At 41.8% G+C, this 23,024-nt stretch overlaps 2 protein-coding genes across 8 annotated transcripts in view; one reads left to right on the top strand and one right to left on the bottom strand.

Annotated features, from left to right (window-relative positions):
• Positions 1 to 19,198, top strand: ERGIC3 (ERGIC and golgi 3). 4 transcript variants are annotated; one of them, XM_083617741.1, is made up of 14 exons: positions 7 to 134; positions 4,088 to 4,158; positions 5,347 to 5,434; positions 6,428 to 6,547; positions 6,792 to 6,885; positions 7,671 to 7,836; positions 9,361 to 9,418; positions 13,000 to 13,014; positions 14,717 to 14,748; positions 15,352 to 15,448; positions 17,110 to 17,174; positions 17,702 to 17,838; positions 18,231 to 18,286; positions 18,738 to 19,198. In XM_083617741.1, exons 1-14 carry the CDS (start codon positions 47 to 49, stop codon positions 18,815 to 18,817), a joined length of 1,167 nt encoding a protein of 388 aa, XP_083473867.1. In that variant the 5' UTR covers positions 7 to 46; the 3' UTR covers positions 18,818 to 19,198. The 4 variants fall into 4 exon arrangements, with proteins under 4 accessions (XP_083473868.1, XP_083473870.1, XP_083473867.1 ...); XM_083617743.1 differs by having other exon boundaries at positions 21 to 134; positions 6,428 to 6,514; XM_083617742.1 differs by lacking the exon at positions 13,000 to 13,014 and having other exon boundaries at positions 1 to 134.
• The window catches only part of LOC310764245 (CMP-N-acetylneuraminate-beta-galactosamide-alpha-2,3-sialyltransferase 2-like), a 17,090-nt gene continuing 11,280 nt past the window's right edge, over positions 17,215 to 23,024 (bottom strand). For all 4 annotated transcript variants that reach the window (XM_083617755.1, XM_083617754.1, XM_083617756.1 and 1 more), the window contains exons 6-7: positions 20,921 to 21,040; positions 17,215 to 19,862 (exon numbers count right to left, since the gene is read on the bottom strand). In XM_083617755.1, the coding sequence (XP_083473881.1) occupies positions 19,695 to 19,862; positions 20,921 to 21,040 (288 nt within the window). In that variant the 3' untranslated portion in view covers positions 17,215 to 19,694. The remainder of the gene's footprint in view (positions 19,863 to 20,920; positions 21,041 to 23,024) is intronic.

A 23,024-nucleotide genomic window follows, 5' to 3' on the forward strand; every position in this document is an offset into this window, starting at 1 on the left:
GGTTGTTTTTCCGGGTCACGGGGAGGGCCGGGTGGGAGTGCCCGTCATGGAGTCGCTCGGGAGGCTGAAGCGGTTCGATGCGTTTCCCAAGACGCTGGAGGATTTTCGGGTTAAGACCTGCGGCGGGGCGCTCGGTGAGAGGCGTCGTTTGCGGGGGCCGGCCTAAATTGTGCTCTGGCGAGGAGCGCCTTCCTTGCGGCGGGAGCGGTCTTGCGGCTCGCGGGATTCAGACGCGACTTCACTCGCGATGTGCTGCTTTCATTTGCGTGTCCCGTGTGCGAGTCTGTTACGTGCAGTCGCGTGTTCGCGTGTTCAGGTGACGGGCTTGGTTCTCACGTGACGTTTCATCACTTTAGCGACTTGCAGCTGAGCTTTCCTTTCGGAAAGCCTCTCGTGTTTGAGATGTGGCCCTTCTGTCTGCGGTGTTTTTAATCCGTGCTGGTTTATTCGCACGTGTAAGTCTCCTCGATGGCAGCGGCAGCAGCATCAAGAAGGCTGGGCATGTGGGTGCGAATGAACCAGCTCTGGAAGAGATGCAAAACTTATAGGAAGCGGCGTCCTTCTATACTATACTGCTTCGAGCGGCATAGCAGGTGTGTGGTCGGTTTTGCTGTTGTGCAGAGCCTCTTCATGATCAGGCAAGAGTGGGAAGAGGACTAATTCTCAAGAGATGCCCTTAGTCAACTCAAGACAGCGACTGGTTTAAAGAGATTTTAGTATTTAATCAGGAAATGTCTTGGGTAACACTCCTTCAGTTTAGTAAACTTACTCTCCAGCAGATGTATTTTGCTAGCCTGGCTTGCTAAGAGTCTCCAATATTTCCATGCTGGCTGCAGAGGATGGGACTCTCCCATTTTTGTGTGCCCATTATGATGATGCAAGAGACTAGTCTCTTAGCAACTAGTTAGAAATCTATCAAGTGTGCTGGCAGAGGAAGAAAAGAGCTTAAGGGAACCATCTTCCCTTTCTGCTCAGCCAGCATAAAAACCAAGCAGAGATATCCTTTGCTTCTCTGCTAGCCCACTATGCTCTCCCCCTACCTCACTTTCTCTTATTACTAAAACCTTAGTTCTGTAAACACCTACAGGGAAAGGAGTAAGAGGGTAAATCAAACCCCTAGCAAGTCTTGATGGAGCAGTATAGCTACCATTGCTACCACAGGCCACAGCTTGTGCTGGGGAAGCCCCTTTGCTGTACAATGGTACCTCGGGTTAAGAACTTAATTTGTTCTGGAGGTCCGTTCTTAAGCTGAAACTGTTCTTAACCTGAAGCACCACTTTAGCTAATGGGGCCTTGCACTGCCGGAGCACAATTTCTGTTCTCATCCTGAAGCAAAGTTCTTAACCTGAGGTACTATTTCTGGGTTAGCAGAGTCTGTAACCTGAAGCATATGTAACCTGAGGTAGCACTGTACTATCTCTTGTGGCAGCAAGGCTAGCTCAGAATCCAGTGGGTCTTTTGCCAGCCTAGTCTCAGCCCTTGAATGCTGTTTCATGGGTTTTCCCATGGCTACTACCTCCAATAACATCCATTTGCCATTTGAGGTGGAGTCACAGATAGAGTCAGGCAGGCTGGGTAGAGGGACAGTTGGCCCTATTCACACCCCTATTCAACACTGCAGATTGAGGAGTTGGATTACTCTCTAAACTCCACTGGACAGTATGGGGCTAACTTCTGAGTAAATATGCATAGGATTTCCCTGCAAGACTGGATTTTCCATCTATTTTTGCTATTTTCCTGGTAGATACCAACACTGAACCAGCATAGTTTATATTTATAAATAAGCACATGGGAAGCTTTATACAACACTTTTTTGTAGTATTTCTTTGCGTGTTCATATGGCTATACCAGGGGTTTTCAGCCAGTGTGCCATGGTACCGTGGGTTGCCTTGAATGGTGGTCAGGGGTGTTGCAGGCAACACTGGCCTCTGCCCTTCTTTCCTTCCCTCCCTCCTCTGATGCCCTCTCACGTCTTTGCCTCCCCAAGGCTTACACAGCTGTTTGTTGCAGCAGCCCTGGCTTCAAGCTCCCCAGGCAAATTGTGCCTCTGGAGAGGAGAGGAGAAGAGGCTGAGGGAACACTCCAGAAAGGCGGGTGTTCAAAAAGGGCTGAGGGGCTGCTGGCTCTGCAGGCAAAAGTTGACATAACTGGGATCCTAAGTCCCACAGGGGTGCTACAGAAAGGATGTAGTTGGGTCAAGGGAGCCGTGGACTTGAAAAGGTTGAAAACCTCTGTGCTAGACTATTCAGAAAAGCCTATTGCATGTATCTTCCTTTATAGAAAGTTACTGTATTTTTCGCTCTATAGGACACACTTTTTCCCCTCCAAAAATGAAGGGGAAATGTGTGTGCGTCCTATGGAGCGAATGCAGGCTTTTGCTGAAGCCTGGAGAGCAAGAGGGATCGGTGCGCTCCAGGCTTCAGGAAGCTATCCACAAGCCTTGGGAGCCCAGCGGGAACTCCTGCCGGGCTCCCAAGGCTTTCGGATAGCAGCCTGTTCTGGGGGCTGGGGGGGAATATGAATTTTTTTCTTTATTTCCCCCCCCCAAAAAAAAACACTAGGTGCGCCCTATAGGCCAGTGCGCCCTATAGAGCGAAAAATACGGTAATCCCCTATAGATGAGGGTAAATAACTCATAAGACCTAGTATGCCTTTGACTTAAACTGTTGGATTAGCACCCATCTTCTAATAGTAATAGAACTGGAACCCTTGCCTGGCACCTTCACTCCATATCTTTAAACACCAAGTGAAAACATTTCTCTTTAAACAGGCCTTGGGCTAATTAACATTCTATGTCCCTTTAAATGTGTTAGGGGTGTTATTGGTTTGCTTTTGCTTTTGTTTTATTATTTATTTTGTGTTCTTATTCATTTTTGTTGTTGTAAACCACCCTGGGATCTTCAGACTAAGGGCAGTATACAAATTGAATAAATAAGAACAATAACAATAGTGAAGCCGCAACTTCCAACCAAAGGACAAAATACTTACTGTGTATTTTTTAAAAAATCCACCCCGTTTAGTATGTAATCAGCTTGTTCCAGGAAACAATGCCTAAGCCAACAACCTGCTTGCTGTGCTTTCTAGCGGCTTTCTACTGCACAGTAGATTATTTCTGGAGAGAACCTTGGGTCTTATTTGCCAAGTGTTGTATTCTAATTGGTGCTTGTTTTGAGAGCACACCTCTTTTACTGAACACAGGAAACAAGGAAGTAGGATTTTCTTCCTACTATTTTTTACTATGGAGTAATTCCAGTTCCTTGGAAGTAGTTAAGCAGGAAAAGAATTAAAACTGATTCTACCAAGATGCTTCATTCTGTTCTTAATGGTTTTTGTTTTATTGTATTCATATTATTGTACACTGCCCTGATATTTTATGAGAGGGCAGTATACAAATACTTTTACAAATACATAAAGAGAAGAGATTTTTAGTGGGTGGATTGAAGACGTAATGACCACTAAAGTAGAAAGTGATCACTTAATCTAACTTAGGCCACTCAAGTACATATCTGTTAAGGCTGGGTGATATCTGGTTTTCAGCATCATGATCTATCAACAGCTAAATATAGCTGTCTGAAAAGTATCTCGGCTGCGTCTTCCTCCCCACCTTTCTGGGCTGGAGAAGAGTGCAGCATTTTGCAAAGGGTTCAGGGATATTTTTCAGCATGCTGAACAATTCATGTGGGGGTGCTGACCAGGTCTGTTGAGCCTTGCAATCAAACTAAATGTACTGAGAGTGTACCTGCAAAAGAACACATGCAGAGCTCTCTTGTTTGCTGTGTGTTTCATGGAAAGATTAGAGGTGATGGGCATCAGATTTTTGAGAAAGCTTATCTGACTGTTGATCTTCATGAGTTCATTATTTAGAAGATATCAGATCAGTTCCTGCTATCTCCAGGAAAAGACCCATTTGGAACCCAGGAGAGCCACTGTCATTCAGTAAAGACAATATCAAGCTAGAGGAACCAATAGTGTGACTTGGTATAAGTCAGCTTCCTATGTTCCCTAAAATATTGATAAGATCATGTGTAGTAGAAGTTGCAAGATATGACAATATGTTACTTGTGTTTTCCTTTTTCTCTCTCTGTAGTAACAGTAGTCAGTGGACTTGTCATGCTCTTACTGTTCTTCTCGGAGCTCCAGTACTATCTCACAAAGGAGGTAAATAAGTCTGTTTTTCTCATCCCCTGTGCACACACTCCCAAATACAGATTTTGCTTTGTCTTTGTTTTTTTATGCTAGAGATTTTGATAATTGTGGATAGTGTGCTAGACTAAGGCTGAAGCGATCCAGCCATGATGCTCATGGAGTTATTCAGAACATAGGAAGCTGCTTTCTACCAAGTCAAGTCATTGATGGGCCAGCCACCATCTTTGAGCCAAACTTACTTACCTCACAGAATGGTTGGGAAGATAAAGGGGAATCCAGCAAAGTCATTGGGTAAACAGAGCAGCTTCCATTCACGCAATGGAAGTTCACCTTCCCCTCCTCCCCCTGCACCCGTGGCATCTGCTCCAGAGGGTTGGAAGAACCTCAAGCAGATTGAAGGAAGAGATGGAGAAGTTTCATTGCATGAATGAAAGTTGCTTTACTTGTGCAGTTACTTCATTAGACGTCTCCTTGAATTACTTGAGGACAGGGTAGAATAATAGTCAAATACTAGCCACAGCTTTAGTGTACAGTTTATGTAAAAATCAACCAGAATTTTCATTCATGCTTTAGCTTAGGTTTCCTGACTATTTTTGAATAGTCTTTTATTCTGTAATGGGATAAAATAGATTTAGAAAATCTCCTTTCTCAGCCTGCATGCTTAGTGTCAAACCTTTGGTGTTGTTTTCATAGATTAATGCAATTGGGATTGTAAAATGCTATTCTGTCCCTAGACACATAATCTTTTACTTGCTTCCTCATTTAAGATCCTCCATCTAGGCCTCTTTCACACTTCCTTAATCGAAGGAGGAAATCAATACTGTTATTCTTTTTTCTGCTCTGAAAATGTCCTACCAATGATTGTTGTGCCTCAAGGGGATTTTCTCTTTCTTTGCTACATACAGTTTCAGAAAGAGGAGCAAGACAGAGATTTATCCCTTGTTCTGGGATTTGGTCATGATTGTGCCTTAAACTAAAGTCTATAATTCTGTTAGCCTAGTTATTCTAATTCTTATTCATGTCGACCTCTGACACTGTTTCTCTTAACGTTCCTGGAAATTTCCCTCCCTTTTTACTTCTCTGAATGTGGAATGCTTATAAACAAACATTTACAAATCTGGACAGATGAGAATAAAACTGATTTATTTTTAATTTTTATTTTTTTGCAATTAGGTGACTTTTCATTTTCTTCATTTTTAGATTCACCCAGAATTATATGTTGACAAATCAAGGGGAGACAAACTACGGATAAACATAGATGTTTCCTTTCCACATATGCCATGTGCTTGTGAGTATCTTCTTTAACACTTGGCTTTTAATTATATGAAACCATGACAATATGGTATGGCTTGGCATCTCATAGCACATTATATAACTTACATGAACTTCATTGGAGTTGGTCATAAACGTCTTTACAGAGAAAATGAGTGAGAGACCAGGGGTTCAACCTGGTCCCTTACACAGAATGCCATTTTCTGTTCCTCTAGTGCAGGCTTCCTCAGACTCGGCCCTCCAAATGTTTTTGGCCTACAACTCCCATGATCCCTAGCTAGCAGGACCAGTGGTCAGGGGTGATAGGAATTGTAGTCTCAAAACATCTGGAGGGCCGAGGTTGAGGAAGCCTGCTCTAGTGAATTATTAATCCTTCCCTATGCCCAGCTAATGTGGATATAAGGGGTCTACATTGCTGTTTTTGAACACTAAGTCCTCTCATCAAATCCTCTTCAGTGAATCGGCCTAATCCTTAGAAAGGTCCTCTCAGAAAACCTTTGTATTTTGTACCATTTTGATATTTGATAGCTCAGTGGGTATCTCACAGTGGTGGGGGACTTTGGCCCACAGGCCTGATTAGGCTTACCTGGCCTCCTCATTTGGCCTGCAAGGCCATTTTGGCCAAGCAGTGCCCACTTGCCATCGCTTATGGTATCAGGTGTGGTGCAAGGAAAGATGTGGCTGAACTGAAAGGAGGTTTGCAGGCACTGACAATCAGCTGATTGACAGTGTCAGTAAAGCCCTGTGAACAGTGCTTTCCAGGTGCTGCTGATTAGCAGTGCCTGTTGTGCTTTTACCTGCATGGTATAATTTCAAACCATGTGGTTTGACAGGTGAATGGCAGGTGGGTGTCCCCCCGCACCTGTTGCCCTTGGCTCCTGGAAGTGGGGGAGAGAAGGATGTGGCTTTTCTCCCAGAGCCAGATCCGCACCCCTGTTTTATCATGAAGTAACTGAATCATCTGATGTCTCAAGAAATCTGCCTTCGCCTGTCCATTGTTGTTTTTCAGATTTGAGCATTGATGCAATGGACGTAGCTGGAGAGCAACAGCTAGACGTTGAACACAACCTCTACAAGCAGCGCTTGGATAAAGATGGCAAGCATGTGACTCCAGAGGCAGAAAGACATGGTAGAATACACTGCTTCCCCCGTGTGGGAACAGTATAGCAGACAAGATGCTAACACTGTGGCATCTGATTTAAAGGCAGCTAAAGTGACAAGCTCACACACTTGTCTACTGTAGGGCCAGACATTTGCTGCTTCTCATGGAGGTGCACCACTGTTAACAATGGTTGGGTGTGCTTTAGATTGATAGTTCCATGCTGGAAATCTGGGGGTTGCTAGTACAAGGACCTTGTCTGTCTTTGTTTCAGAGTTGGGAAAAGAAGAGGAGATACTATTTGATCCAAACTCTTTAGACCCTGATCGATGTGAAAGTTGTTACGGGGCAGAATCTGAGGACATCAGGTATGCCTTAATTCCCTCACTATTACCTAGAGGCAAAGAGATGAAGTTGGAAGGGAGCTGCATAACCATAGCATTTCCTAAACCTTCTAGGAAGGAGTGGGTTCCAGAATGCTTTTAGTCAAACACCATGTGCTCGCCTATTCTGCTTACTCTGGAGGTCAGGTTTCCTCATAGTTAATTGGAAGAGAGGATAAATAGGCAATGCGTGGATTTCATTAACCTTCTGTCTTTCAGATAATTATTTTAAATTGTTGTAACCTGTCCTGGGATTTTAGGTTGAAGGGTGGGTAAAAAATTAAAATAAATACAAAATCATCATAAGATGGTGATGATGGTGATTTGTTATTATTATTCTGTGTACATAGCTCTGCAATGGTTCGAGTTGCCTGTTTCACCGATTAGAAAGGTCCTGCAGGTTGCCATAGAATGATGAAGAGGTTACCACTTGTCTGTCATCCATGTGCTAGTAATCTGGGAACAGCTCAGCATGCTGCATCTGAGATAGGGAGATACATTTTTTCCACATTATTTACTTATGGGAAGACCTATAGGGCACATCTTTTTGTGTCCCTGCTGGTGGCTATTTCTTGCTCAGCAACCTTCGCCCTCTCCCAGCTGTGAGTTTTCTGAAGCTCCATGAAGCACACAGGAAGCAACTGGCAGGGTTTACACAGCTTAGTCCATTTCAGATGGAAGTATAGACTTTTATGCAGAACCCCATTTTCTTACTATGTGCTTCATAGGTGACCATTTTTGCTGATTTACATGCTTATTCTTTTTCACAGATGCTGTAATACTTGTGACGATGTGAGAGAAGCATATAGGCGGCGTGGCTGGGCTTTCAAGAATCCAGACACAATAGAACAATGCAAGAGAGAAGGATTTAGCCAGAAAATGCAAGAGCAGAAAAATGAGGGCTGCAAAGTATATGGCTTCTTAGAAGTCAACAAAGTAAGTGAGTCAATTTTTATCACCTTACTCCAAAAGGTATATTGAAATCCCAGTGACACGAGTGACCAAGAAGCAAGGGAAACTAGAAAATGGGATCTGCACTCTGGTGTTGCCATAGTTTGAGTGTCAGTCTCTAGATTTTTGCAGGCATGCATATTACTGTTGAGCAACATACAAGATAGATACCACGTAGAATAGAAATTAATATAGTGATTAGCAAAAGTTCACCGACAGTTTTAGAGCCAGAACGTAAACTCTTTATTTAACCCCATGGAGAATACGGGTTGCATGTGGAGTATGCTTTTATACGCTTTGGTCTACCACAAGTTTTTGGCAGCTTAAATCTTTACTGTACTTTGTTTAATCTTACAAAGAGGAATGCCAGTGTCTCCCTCTAAGCTCTCTTCCAGATTCCTTATAAGTTAGATAGTTCCTAATGAAACTGCTTATTCCTTCAGCATTTGGCACTAGCTTCTCTCCTGTAACTAACACCTCTGTAGCAGGAAGTGACTTTTTCGGACCAAATTTACATATGTAGACTACTAAATACTAGGTTGTATCGCTAAATGATAGCTTGTACCACTTCAGACTTCTGGGTGAAGGGCACTTCATTTCTGAATATAAAAGGGTGAGGACCACCCAACATATACAATAGGGTGACCAGGCTAGAATCTTTTCTTTGATTTGTGATAGTATTCAGACCAGTTTTATTCATCATATGAGGGGGGATGGATCTAGCCCTGTTTGCTTTCTTCTGTGCTAATCTACTTTCAAATAGTGTGGTTTTGATGGAGGGAAAGATTCAAAAATGTGGTTCACCACTTGCAGACTGCTGGATTTTGTGGGTTTGGGGTTTTGTTTTGTTTTTACTTAATATTACATATCTTTGGCAAAGATTGAGATGGTGCCATAAAAACATTTCTTCCAATCCAGAGGACCTGATTAGTTTATGAACATGTGAGCTGATTTACTTCCATGAAGGAAATGTATGTGAAGTCCAAAAGCAGTAAGTCTGGAATGGGGAAAGGGAGCTACTTCTGATGAGAGGTGCTGTTTTTCCCCCAAAGGCTTCCATGAGTCCAGAGTATGTGGTGATGCATAGTTGGGGCTGTGTCTGTTCAAGTTGAGTATTCTTATCTCTTCAGTGGTCAGTGTAGCAAGCAATCTGCATTTGCAGTTTGGAGGAGGGGTTCAAAGCCTTGGATATCATTTTTGTATCTTTCTCAATTTGGTGTCTCTTGACTTAAAAATATAAACTGTATGTTGATATAGTAATTCTCATCATAAAGACTGGCTGTTTTCAATTTGCAGAGAAAGGCAATAAGATTTGTACATTGCTGTGCTTTGGACATTAGCAACTCCTGCTTGGATCTAGTTTGGGTGAAAGTGTATTGAAATACAGTATGTAGGTTAGACACTTCACCTTCACATTCCTTTTTAAGTTTTACAGCTTCACTTTTAAAAGTTGTTACAATCTTCTATGGAGAGCAGGGCAGTTTACTAAAATGTAGCTGTCTTTTACAGGTAGCTGGCAATTTTCACTTTGCACCAGGAAAAAGCTTTCAGCAATCCCATGTTCATGGTAAAGTAGTTTGCATTCTTCTGAGTGGGTTTTTTGTAATGTTCCCTTTTTACTAAATGTCAGGAAATAATTGTAACTCATGCACTAAAGTAGGTATATAGAATATACTGTTAAGGAGGAACTTTCTGAAGGGATGTTCTGAGAAGTATGTTGGAAAACTGTGATGTTTCTATTCACATGAGGGAAAAAAGTTGTAACATTAGATCCTTTGAGGCAGTGCCTTTCTTCTATAAATGGGTTTTTATCAATAGCCACTTCTGTCCTGGCAGTGGTAAGACTAGCATTTCAAAGCAGTTCAAATCCTGTTAATAATCTGCTTCCTTACATACAGGGTTATTTGACAACATAAATGTTTTAAGTAATGAAATTTAAAATATTGTTATCCTCGGAGCCACGCCGCTCGGAGTGGCTTACAAAATTAAACAAAAAATAAGCACAGGTATACTTACCATGCACAGCACACATTATATTTCAAAACAAATAAATAGGATACTTTAAGACCAAGGTTGAAATTGCATGCAGTAGTTTGATGCATCAAAATTTTAAAGCATACATTTTATGGCAGGCTGTAGCATAGTTCTGTGAGCATGCTGAGCTTATTCCATTGCCATACAAGACGAGTGGAAATTCGGCTTGAATGTGCACTTCCAGTATATTAAGATTTTGATACAAATGTTGGACTAGATCGACTAACACAATTCAGGAAAAAAGTACTTTGGCATCTACAGCTTTTCAAAATTCAGAATGCACATAATGCATGTATGTGATAGTGAATATACTGTCTGCAATCACCGTCTGAAGGTTTCCTCTTCAATTTTGTACTGAATATTCTCCATTTCTGGTTTTCACTCCTGGAACCATAGAAATGGTTCCTGCCAAAGTTTCTGTGTGACAGTGCTATAGAACAGTGGAGTGTGGGGAACCTTTGGCCTGGCATGGGTCCCAATTTTTGACTGTAAAACTGTTTTCCTACCCACCTGCGTTATGTGATCTCAGGTGTGGGCAGGTAGAAATGTGGCTGGATCAGCTGCACAACTGAGTTTCCAGAGAGAACTCAATTGTGCAGCCGATCCCTGCAGGAAGCATCTTTGCCAGCCCTGTGATTGGCACTTGGGAAGCACTCACAGGGTTTGCAAAGCACTTTATGCAGTGCTTTCCAAAGGTCCAACTGCTAACTAGTTGTCAGGTACTTGCCAAGTGCTGAGCGCGGGCTAGCAAAGCCTATTGCACTGCACTTTCCAATTGCCCAACAACCCTTTGACTTTCAGACACCTGTGAAATGCTGCGCAATAAACTTTGACAGGTGGGTAGGACAACCCAACTGTAAATTGTCTGACAAATAATGGTAGGCCCACCTACTTGTCAGAGTTGGCCAGAGGGGTGGTGGTGACAAATGAGGCACTGGCCCTCTGGGCCAAAATGGTTCCCCACCTCTGCTATAGAATATAACTCCTTATTGCTTCTGTTAACTTGTTGAATGTTTTCTGCTCTAACACTTAATCAAAGGAAGATGAGCTTTATTATTTTCTGTTCCTGCCTCTCCTCTCAAATGGGAACTTTGTCAGGGAATTTCTCCTTCTCCTTTTCTGTCTTGACATCTTAGTCTTTTACCAAAAGTTTCACAAATGGCACTTTATTACTGATGAGTTCTTATACATCTGATTCGAAAAGTCTTTGCTGCTAAAAGGAAGTCAGTGCTGAAATTCTCATCTGTTTCTGGAATCTTGTTTTAGATATCTTGCCAGTAGTTAAAGATCAACATGATTGTGTTTCTTTTACAAACCATCCAGCTAGAGTAGTCTAGTCCAGAACAGCATAACATGGGATACAATAAGAAATATTGATATTAAACCACTGTACTCTTGCCTTCATGTTCCCCTTAAACCATAGACTGTACTAGAGGAAGCTTGAAATAAATAAGAGTATCTAATGTTGAGAGGCTGCTGCTATTACAGTAACGTATATTATCTCTGCTTTAGATCCTGCTGGAACAGTTGAGAGCAACCACCACTTATTGATAATACTGATTTGTTTAGTTAATTTTTAATTGTAGCTTCTTAGGGTTTGGACTCTTCTTTTCAGAATATGAGCATTGCTCTACAGCTAATATTTTATCAGCCGAACTACATAGGTCAACCAACTGTTATTTAAAAAACTATTAATCTTTTATCTTTTTTAAGTTGGGAAAATATGAAGGTATAAAGAATTATGGGCCAAAGCATTCTGTTTCTTTTCTGTGCGCTGTCTTTTTAATTTTTCCTGTAATAATTTATTCAGTTTAAACATGATTACACTGGTCCAAGCTCGTCACTTCCCTGCATAAACCTTGTTCTACCTGTTTCAGTTGCATGAGCTCCCTTCTGAAGGGAATAGGTTTCGGAGTCTAGCAATCCGCATGACCTCAGTTGTAGTTCATGGTGCTGATCTTTGCTTTTCAGCATCTCCACCATCTGTTAAGGATAATGGATGTCATAATTCTGGTCCATTATTAGGCTGTTAAATATCACTTATATCAGATGGAACTTCTGTAGCTTAAGTTTGTGAAGGACTGTAGCCATGTGCATTAACCCTTGTGGCTGTAGAGAGAAGATGTACAGTATAGGTGTTTTCCAGTGATTAGGGTACAGAGGTTGTGCATGGTGCTCAGCTCCCTGGCTCACAGTCTCATCACCCCAAATAGTTGATCCTTTGCTTATTACTGTTTCCTTGCATTACTAGCTGACAAAATCAGTCATGGAAGAAATATGAGTTGTTAGGGAGGTTTAACCAAATTCTGATGTGGATGATTTGCATCACTTATTCTGGCTGCTCAGTGGTGTATGTGGCGAAGGACTTGAGATTTCTCCCAAATATGTGATACTAGGACAGCTAAAGTCATGCCCATTTTTCTTTCACAGTTGAGAGGCAGTTGGCCAGAGGCAAAATAATTCCTTGGTAGAATTCCTGTGCTGTAAGTGTCAAGATCCAACTTGCTAATTGTATTGCTTGTGAAGGGCCTTTGTGAGTGCAAACTGTTTCACTGTGCACAGAAACATTGGCCGGGCAAAAAATGGAGATTGGTTGAGATTTGTTTGAAACTAGTGATCAGTGCCAATTCATAATGTTTCCCATCCTCTAATCTTTGCTTACAAGACTGAGCAATATAGACTTCTGTGTTCCACAAGGCCATTATTACCGCGGCCCCTAAAATACCTAGAGCAGGGACAGCTTAGCCTTGGGAGGGCTGTATAAACACATGCATTCAGATCATCATATAGCATCCTGGTTTCCTCTGTGGGCTTGTAGTTGGTGCCCTGCAGCATCTGAATGGGCAGCCAATGCTGTATCTTTAGGAAGCAACACAGTGTTCCTTTTTAGTCCTCAGGCCATAGGTATATGTGAAGGTTCACATGCGCAATTCAGTGCTGCTTTGTGCCCCTTCACAAATTGCTCCAAGCCCAGAGTTTTGTTGGCAGAGTAGCCAGTGCTGCTTCAAAGCAAAACTAATGTCAAGTATTGCCTTTGTTTTTACATCCTTGCTTTTCAGTATGGAGCTCTGAATGTTTCTCTCTTTCTTTTCTTAACCCTGCTCATTTTTGCAGTTCACGCTGTTGAGAGTAAGTGTTGCTGACTTATTTTCTTTACTATTTCTGTACTGTCTGTAATTAAACCAGTTAATTTCTCCAATTCAACCTTGGTGCTCCCTAAAGATTTGACAGAATTAAAGTATCAGTAGACACGGCATGTTTTCAGTCAAGGAACTGCAAATGGTTTTCACGTGGCTTTAGAAGGTCTCTTTTGTATAAAAAATGTCAGGTCATTTCCATTCTTACCTTCAAAATAATGTTCGTTGAACATATGGAAGAGAGTGCAGGATTAAGCCCTCTGCCCAGCCAATTGGATCTCACAGCATGTTAGGAAAAAAGAGGACAGCATATAATAGTTTAAAAAGTCAGAAACAAAATTTAGCTTAGCTTTATATTGCGCTCATCTTAATACTGAATGAAATGTCTCCATACCCTGTAAAGGCATTGTGCCTAGACAGGGGAAACCTAATGCGTTCAAGGACCTTGGGACGTATATCAGGCTATACATGTTCAGCCAAGCACAGAAGCCCCTTGGAGACTTTCTTCCGCAACTGGGGGGTGGAGCAGGTTTGCGGTGCAGGGTACATTGAAGGCAGGGCCAGTGCAATTTGCCCCAAGGGCTATATCTGTGTTGCCGTAATGCTTGAACAGCACATTTCTTTCTTCCCATTAAAGTGTGAATGTGCCTTCTGAAACTGAAGATACATATTTTACTTTAGTTTGCAAATGCGAAGACCTAGGCAGACTGACTGGTTTGGGAAGCTTTGCAGACAATTGAAGGCAGCTTCACACATTTTAAAAATGCAAACCTAAAGACCTTGCATGGCATATTTAAAAAAGAAATGGACAAACTTGTGTTTTTCAGCTAAACCTCTGATAGGAATACATACTCCAGACAGCAGGGATTGGTCTTAGCCGCCACATCTACACATAGTAGAACATGCATATACACACAGATACCCCTTAGTTGTAAGCCTAAGAGTGGAACATCTAGTATCTCTGTCCTAAATTCTCAAAATGTTAGTAGCTTCATTCCCAGTTGGATCTGACACTTACTGCTGAATTGCCTTGCTCAAATCCCTATCTTATATTACAGTCATCTTAATATTGTATTACTATTATAGATTTGGTTGATAATTTGCAGTGGATTCCACTTACTTAGATTTCCAAATGTTAGTTTGCATAGAGCTAAATAGCATAAAAAAGCGGGAAGTATTCTATTTATTTAGTAGAACCTATTTAGAGGGATTAACAACTTGCTTTCTGAAAACTCCTAAAGAGGAATTACAACTAAACTGGGATAATTTGGCAAAGTTAAAAGCCTGCTCTGAATGCATTCAGAAATTAACACAAGCTGTATTTGCAGGTTGGGAAAGAATAAAGAGCTGCAACCTTGAAAGCACAGTTGAGAATTATGGTGGGCAGTATCTGGTGATGGAACAAATAGGTGTATTCTAATCCTTGTGTGTATGCTTAGAATGTGGCATATGAGTTGAAAAGTTGTAAACTGTTCTGAGGTTTTGTTTACAATTAAGGTATACATATTTTGTTCAACAAATAAAATATCTTCCAGTTGCACGAGGAAGTTTGTCATGTCCTTTACTTGGAAACATGCTAGGATTGTGAAAATTTGCAGCTTTTTCTCTTTCTTTTAAAAAAGAGCAGAGCAGTTAAATAACTTTAGGAAGTCTTTTCCTTTATGTAACATTTTGTTGCCTTGCCTCTCTTACAGTTCATGATCTGCAGAGCTTTGGACTTGACAATGTAAGTATCTGGGCGAGACATATTGAGTTTGAGATACTGATTCACATCTGCAGAGAAGGGAGTAAAGTGTCAGTGCAGATGATTTCCCCTTGTGCTTACTGGTGTATCACCTCTAGCTTTGGCAGCAGCTGTGTAAATGATAGGCAAAAAGAACAAAAAGCAACATTTAGAACAAAACTGTTTTCCCCCAAAAGGTGACCACATATTTCATTGTATACTGGTGCTTTCAGAATCCAGTGGGTCACTAAGCATCCATCCTGAGCTCCTTGCCTTATTGCATTCTCACCCTGTATGCCACTGAGCACGGACACCTCCTTCCTGTGACTGCAGTTCCCAGGGGAGGTGTGTAATTACAGGGCGAGGAGTGTATTTCTAGCAGGGCTTCTACCCTAAGGTGGTGTATGCATTGAAATTGCGCAGAAGAGAAAACATCATTAGCTGTGCTCAACTTGCATAAGCAGGCACAGGTGCTAAAATCCTGCTGCTCTTATTGGAGAGAGTTGGTGAAAAACACCTAGCTACCTTTTGATCATAGGCTTAGTACTCCATCTGCTCTGCCCTTTGCTGGTTCTGTTTGAACATGTTTCCCTTTTTTTGTTTCAGATAAACATGACCCATTTTATCAAACACCTTTCATTTGGGAGGGATTATCCTGGCATTGTGAACCCACTTGATGGGACAGTTGTCACAGCACACCAAGGTACAGGTCTGAAAATAAGTTACGCTATAATTTGCTTATATACTGCTTTTGCCCCCAAAGTGATGAATACCATATTAATAAAAAGAAAGGTGCAGTAATATACAGCAAGTCAGCCGTAAAAGCAATATAAGATAGCTAATAATAATAATACCGTACTTTTCTGTGTATAATACTATGGTTTTTTTCCTTTAAAAATCATGCTGAAAAGTGGAGGTGGACTTATACATGGATAGTTCATAGGATGGACGTTTGATTGATTGCTTCCACGGCTGTCAGCGGCTATTGTGCGTGTTATTGCTTGCTGCGTCAATGGGTGGTGTTGATTGGCTGACGCTGGGGGAGTTGGGTGGGTGATTGGCAGCTCCTGCCATTGACGGGACAGCCGGGAGGTGGAGTTTGTGACGTGTGCAGGTGAGTGATTCTTGGCAATCCCCCCCCCCAAAAAAGCTCAACCACCCTGGGCAATCCTTCGCAACTAAAGCTCAACAACTCTGTGCCACCTCCTCCCGTTTTCTTAAATTTGAGTCCCCCAAATAGGGGGCGTCTTATAGACAGAAAAGTACGGTGGTGGTCGTAGTAGTAGTAATAATAATTAATTCCCTTCCCTTATAATAGTACCTAAATGATGAACTGGCCAAAATATGATGGCTACTGTCTAACCTAGGACTGTCTCACTTAATCCAGTCACCGTCTTTTAGCTCTTTTAGTTTTTATCCCCCTCTCACTACATCAGGGTAAGCAAGCAGACCCTCATGTTTAGTTCATCAACCTACTTGCTGGTCCAATGTGCAGGATCCTGGTAATCTGCTTTCTAAACAATAGGCCATAGGAGATTTAAAATAAAAAAAAATTAAAAACAAAAATGCATGCTTCTAATACCACCCACAAATCGCACTGAACATTGCTTCTTAGGCTGTAGTCGTGCTCTCACCACAGACACAGCTCTTGGGTGTTTCTGCTCACATGCACTGAAGGGTTAACAGCCTATTTGATAAATACTAATTGTAATAAATAAAATATTTTAATTAACAATATTAAATTTAGGTTTGCATGAGAAGGGAATAAAAAGGACTGTCCCATTGGTGGTAATGCCACACAAGTTATTTATATATTTAATATTTTAATATAAAGTTGGGCAACTAACTGGCTAGCTTCTGGCTCAGTAAAATGGGAAAGATGCCAGCAAGCTTCCTCTTCCTCCTGGCTGACAGTAAGTTACAGGCAGGGGTGCATGCATGAAAGAATTATCTTTTCTCTTTTTTCCACCCCCCTTTTTTTCTTTTACTTTCTAAGCCACTCCCAGCTCAGAAAGATGGAGTTATAGGGACACACCCCACAGCAAAATAAATCTGGATAGGGAGAGGGAACTAGCCTTGCCTTTCTTCCCTGGGAATGAAATCTTGAGTTTCTTTTCTCTCCCTCCCTCACCTGCTCTTTCATAAGACCCTGCTGGTAAGATTGTAGACTAAAGTCATTATAGCAGATATTATTACCATGTAGCTTGGACCTCAATAGAATTCTAACTTCCCACTTCAAAGTTACTGCCGCTTACTAATTATCTATTCAAATTCCTTCTTGCCCCACATCAATTTTGTTAAGTTCTGTATAAGGGGACTTTCCCCCCCAAAGTGCCTCCTATTAACACCGTATTTTGCACTTAGCATCCATGATGTTCCAGTACTTCGTAAAAGTGGTCCCCACAGTGTATATGAAGGTCGATGGTGAGGTAAGATCCCCACGTTTCCTTTTAAAAACAAACACACCAAAACCTAGCATTATATTTTAATATAGAACAGTGCTGCCCAGGTTATTGCAGTGTAATTAGGGGTTGGGACATGAGGAAATGAAATTGCAAAGAGTTTTGTATATCTTATTACCAATAAGCCTCTGAACAATCAAAGCTCCAGATTTGCAAAAGTGTGGATGACAACCACATGGGGATTTCTGAAAGAGAGAAGTCTTTATTGCTGTGGACCCAGTTTCCTCAGGCTAGAGAATGTAGTATGACGACAGGACAGTTACGAGTCATGGGGGGAATTATCTTGAGTGTATTGTAGGACTTGGGTAGGTGGTTTCTCTGTGTTGGGCAGAGGGGGGTGGAGAGAGAGGACAAACTAAGGTTAATGTTTCCTGCTGGATGCATTGCGCATTGTGGTAAAATTCAACCCAGCTCCAAATCCTATGTAGTCAATTGTGTGTCTTAGCTTGTTTAATTAGAAAGAGTAACATTATGTTCTACTTATGTTCTACTAGGTGGTGAGATCAAATCAGTTTTCAGTAACACGACATGAGAAAGTAGCTAACGGGCTAATTGGAGACCAGGGTCTCCCTGGAGTATTTGTGCTCTATGAGCTTTCTCCCATGATGGTGAAACTAACAGAGAAACACAGGTGAGAAGTTTTCACATGAACCCATTTTAAAACTTGCTTATAAAATTATGTTTCATTTATTCATCACGTGATGCATACAAATAGGTTGTAGAGGTAGTTGCAAAAAATTTCCATTTGAAGCAGTTAACATTTTGACTGCCTTTTGAACCTAAGTGTTCATTAGACATGGTCAAGTGGGATTGAATTACTGTATTTACTTGAGTCTAATGCACCATTGAATCCATTGCACACCTTAATTTTTGCAACGTGATTTGGCCAAAAAGGTGAGCATTAGATTAGAGTAAATACGGTAATCCATGGGTTTCATCCCCCTGCCCCCAAGTTTTAACTTGTTCATTCATAATGTACACATTACATGGTAATCAACATTTTCCCCCCCTCACCCCATATAGGTCCTTTACACATTTTCTCACAGGAGTCTGTGCCATCATTGGAGGGGTATTTACAGGTATTTGAATATTTTAATTGTTCTTCTCACCCATCTTGGATCTTAAGTTTAGCTTGCAAATGTTCTGATCAATACATCCTAGGCATTTTCAAAACTTGTTTTACAAAGATGGCAGAATCATCACTAGTAGTACAATGATTGTTGAAATATTATAGTACATCTGTTTTCTATACATATAAAATGAGCAAAAATGCAACTGAAGGGTGCTTATCAAACAGTGTCTCCTACTAGTATTTAGTGAGCAACGTATTTTGGTTGTGTGATATGGCTCTTTGAGCAGTCCACTCTTTCCTCACTGCTTTGACAAGTTTAGGAATCCCCCCCCCCCCCGAACACCTAAAAGCAACTTTTTGGAAGAAAGAGGGAGGGGGTGTCTTTTTTATTTCCCCTTTACATGCACTGTCAATATGTAACATATATAACCTGACCTTCCTTTTCCTCCTTCTTCCAGTGGCAGGACTCATTGATTCTTTGATCTATCATTCAGCTCGGGTCATTCAAAAGAAAATAGAACTTGGAAAAACAACATAGATTATCAGGTGCAATCCCCTCTGAAGAACTTGAAGGAATTAAAAACAAATGGTCAGTGGTCATTTTGAGGGTGCCAAGAAGATCCCTGGACTTGTACCAAGACTGGAACTATCACCAGTCTCTCTTCACAAGTAAAATGGGGGATTAATTTAAACATCCATCTTTTGTGGCAGTGCTGTATACCCTAGATTTCAGTACTTGTCTTATATGTTGGCCTATCTCTCAACTTCTAGATCATGGAATGAAGAATATGGAACACAAGACCTTTTACATGTGTAAAACAAATATTTTCTATTTAATTTGTACACAGTGCTACCCTTAGGATGTTTGTTTGGACCAAATTCTCAGGAAAAAGTTTTAATAAAGTCGTGTAATATTTGCTTTCTTTTTACTTACATTTCAACACTCTGTATCAAATAGCATTGCAGCCAAGAATATCTGTGCTTGCTTCCCTGCTCCTCTGATACCTTATACTTAGCATACCACTTTTAACAGTGGCTTTAGCACAAATGTAGGCCTGGGAGATACTGTCAATATCAGCTTTTTGAAATCTCTGTCCAAGGATAAAGCAACCTATATTGTCCATAAAATGCAATGAAAGAGAAGCACAAAGTCAGCTATCGGAGATAGCCGATGTTGTCCAAATTTAAAGAAAAACATTTCAAGTTGACCATCTTGCTAAGAAAGTAATTGTTCAGAAGTGGTGTTACATGTGTATGTATGTGTATATACATACATACCTGTGCCCCGGGTGCAGTAGCGCTGGGCCGCTGAACTGTGCTTCAATCTCTAATCCATCCACCTTGTTTCTCTTGCGGCTCAAAAGACCATCATTGGTCCTAGGATTTGGGTTCCTCTTTCTTGGATTAGTGACAAGCTATTTATAAAATGATATTCTGCCTTCAACTGCTAGTCTCTCAATGAGTGCCAGTTCAAAAGTGCCATTGTGGACTCCAGTCCTGCGGAAAGCTCCAGCGTACCGATTCTTTTCCCAGTAGTGGTGCCAGTTCCCTCTGCTGTCTGCTCCGAAACCAAATGCAGAGACCTGCCACACAAAACATTATGGGGAAAGAAATGAGAGTATGAGGCCTATGTAGTGCAAAAGCTGCTACCTAATCTAGCATTCTGTTTCTCAGAAGTCTGCAGGCTGGGCACAAGTGCAACAGACCTTTCCCACTGAGTGGTGGTCAGCTACATGCAGCCATCGATAATAAAAAATTCTTTAAAACACAACAAAAAAAGTAAGTTTTGCAAAAAAAAAATGTTCATCCAAAATAACATTGTCACAATAAAAAAGATACAGTCCCCCCACCCTGCTCCCCATGACTTTCCTCCACTCCCTCTTCTGTTTCATAACATATTAACTTCTCCTGCTTGTTTTGTTATCTCTCAATAAAGCTGTCTTAAATTTAATAATCAATAATCTAACCCTGTAAGGAGTGGCCACATTTTACGGAAGCAGACTCCATTATATAAAGATTGCTGAAATTAACCTTGTCACTGCTAAGATTTTTAAATGTGAAACATACCCTACTACATTAACAAACAGAATTTACTGTAATAGCTGCTTAATAAATACCCTTCCTCCAGCGTCACTCCTAATTTAATTTGGGGCTTTGTGGAATTTTGGCAGGTTTAGTTAGTTCATTCTTTAAGAGGAGATGGATTTTTATGCAAAGACAATGAAACAAAAATGGAAAGTCACACTGCCAGCTTGTAGCATATTCAGCTTATTATCAGGGCCTGCTTGTTTCTGTATAATTTGAGTAATTTTTAGGGTGTGTGGTTTTTTTTAAAAAAAATCTCATTATATTGCAACTTAGTGATCAAGACATAAGACATCCAGCACAGTTTCAATACCAGCCACATGCAATCTCTTCAGTCAACTTCAGTGTTTCAAAACATGGGAGAGGACTATCTTGTTTTCTGAGGGACTCTGCCCATGTACTTTTTGAACCACCATTCTGTCACCAAATCAGTTGTGAGAAAAGTTGCTTTTTTAAACATGGCCCAAAGAGGCAAGTTGCCTCACAAGCAAATGCACTACACCCCAATAGCAACAGCAGCCTGTATCTGTAGACATCTGGAGATCACTGTACATACCTGTTTGCAAGTATGGATAGCAAAAAGCAGCGCGGCGAATCCAGTGGATGGATACCTTCCAAAGCGCTTCATCCATTTATCGTGAATATATTTTAGGAAGGCAGGGTTCAGTATTAAGACCTGAGAAGAAAAACATTTGGACTGAGAAGCTCTCGCCTATTGTCATAGCCTCCTCTTCCTCAAATTGTCCCACCTGCCACAAGCATAGCTAATGAGAATGAGATGGTTTGTGACTCTTATGCTCAACATATTAAAAGCAAAGGTGTTGGTCTTTACTTAAAGCAAATTCATGCTGCTTGATAGAATTAAATCTCCCAAGTTCACATAAACACATGCAACATCAGTTCATATAAAAGTACAAAATAACCTTCAATAAATATTTCCTTAAAACTTAAGTAAAAGCAATCACAACAGCCATTGCCTTTTTAAACATTAGTCGCTCCAGTCATGAGTAACCTAAGCCCAATATGTATTAGTTTTTCATTTCTGAACTTGTGCTATAGGGCTCAGGAGTGTTGAACTAGGACCTGGGAGAACAGGGTTCAAATCCTCACACAGTCGAGAATCTGTGTCAGAGATCAGTCACACTATCTCTCAGCCTAACCCACCTCACAGGGGTCACGTGATGACAATGTGCGGAGCAGGGGAACCATGTGCCACCTGGAGCTCCTTGGAGGGAGGAAAGGATGTAAATAATACAAATACAAGTTTTCCAGTACAGTGTTTCATTAGACTCAAAGGCCTAATGCAGTGGTTTTCAACCAATGTGCCGTGGCACGCTGGGGTGCCTTGAATGATGGTCAGGGGTGCTGTGGGCAACACTGCCCTCTGCCCCTCTTTTCTTTCCTCCTTCCTCTGATGCCTTCTTGAGTCTCTGCCTCCCAAAGGCTTGCACAGCTGTTTGTTGGAGCAGCCCTGGCTATGAGCTCCTCAGCCAAATGGTGCCTCTGGGGCTGGCCAAGGGGTACTTTCCAGGCCCCTGTGGGGCAGTGAGAAAAGGCACCTCCCTCTTTGTGGGGGGCAGCTCAAAGACTGGGGGGGGCAGTTGCAGCTGCTCAGAGGACTCCTAAAGAGAAGAGAGGAAGCTGAGAGAACACTCCGCAATGGAGGGTGTTCAAAAAAGGGTGAGGGGCTGCCAGCTATGTAGGCAAGGGGTGACATAACTGGCCCTCAGAGCACCACAGGGTGCCACAGAAAGAATGCAGTTGGTCACGGAAGCTATGGACCCAATGATTTATTTCAGAAGGTAAAACAGAATTTTACTTTTGTATTGTTGAAATTAATGAAGCTGTTCATTTTCTGCCGGAAACCTCAAGACTTCTGTTGTTCTACTCCATAACCTTTTCCTCGCCCCTAAGAGCTGTCCCATTAAGACTACATTTTATGTGAGCTCTGTAGTTGTGCTTTTAAGTGCCAAGGTCTTTTTTGTGTCTTCTTTTGTTTACAGAAATTGCCAATGTGGGGCCCCCAGTCTGGATCAGGATTCTAGCATAGGGGTTGGATGGCTTTATACCCACTACCCATCCTCACTTGAGGATGAAAAGGCCTCCGTTCAATTTGCACTGCAGTGAAATCTTCAATTTGCTTCAATGCTATCCCTTCCACCCCCCTCCAAATTGCAGGGGAGGATATGGATTGGGAACATAGTTGGGGCAGGAAGTGATTAAAGCTCCTCTACCTCCATTCTTGGGTTAAACCACAGAGCCTAGGACTTGCCAATCAGAAGGTCAGCGGTTCAAATCCCTGTGACGGGGTGAGCTCCCATTGCTCGGTCCCAGCTCCTGCCAACCTAGCAGTTTGAAAGCACGTCAATGTGCAAGTAGATAAATAGGTACCACTCCAGCGGGAAGGCAAACGGCGTTTCCGTGCGCTGCTCTGGTTCGCCAGAAGTGGCTGAGTCATGCTGGCCACATGACCTGGAAGCTGTACACCGGCTCCCTCGGCTGATAAAGCGAGATGAGCGCCGCAACCCCAGAGCCGGTCACGACTGGACCTAATGGTCAGGGATCCCTTTACCTTTACCTTTTACCTCCATTCTAGGGTCCTGGAATAAGACTGTGGGGTCCACACTGACAATTTTTGTAAAAACAAACACTGCAGTTGC

The sequence above is a fragment of the Podarcis filfolensis genome (genome assembly GCF_964270895.1).
Source record: "Podarcis filfolensis genome assembly, chromosome: 6".
In the NCBI taxonomy this organism is placed as follows: domain Eukaryota; kingdom Metazoa; phylum Chordata; class Lepidosauria; order Squamata; family Lacertidae; genus Podarcis; species Podarcis filfolensis.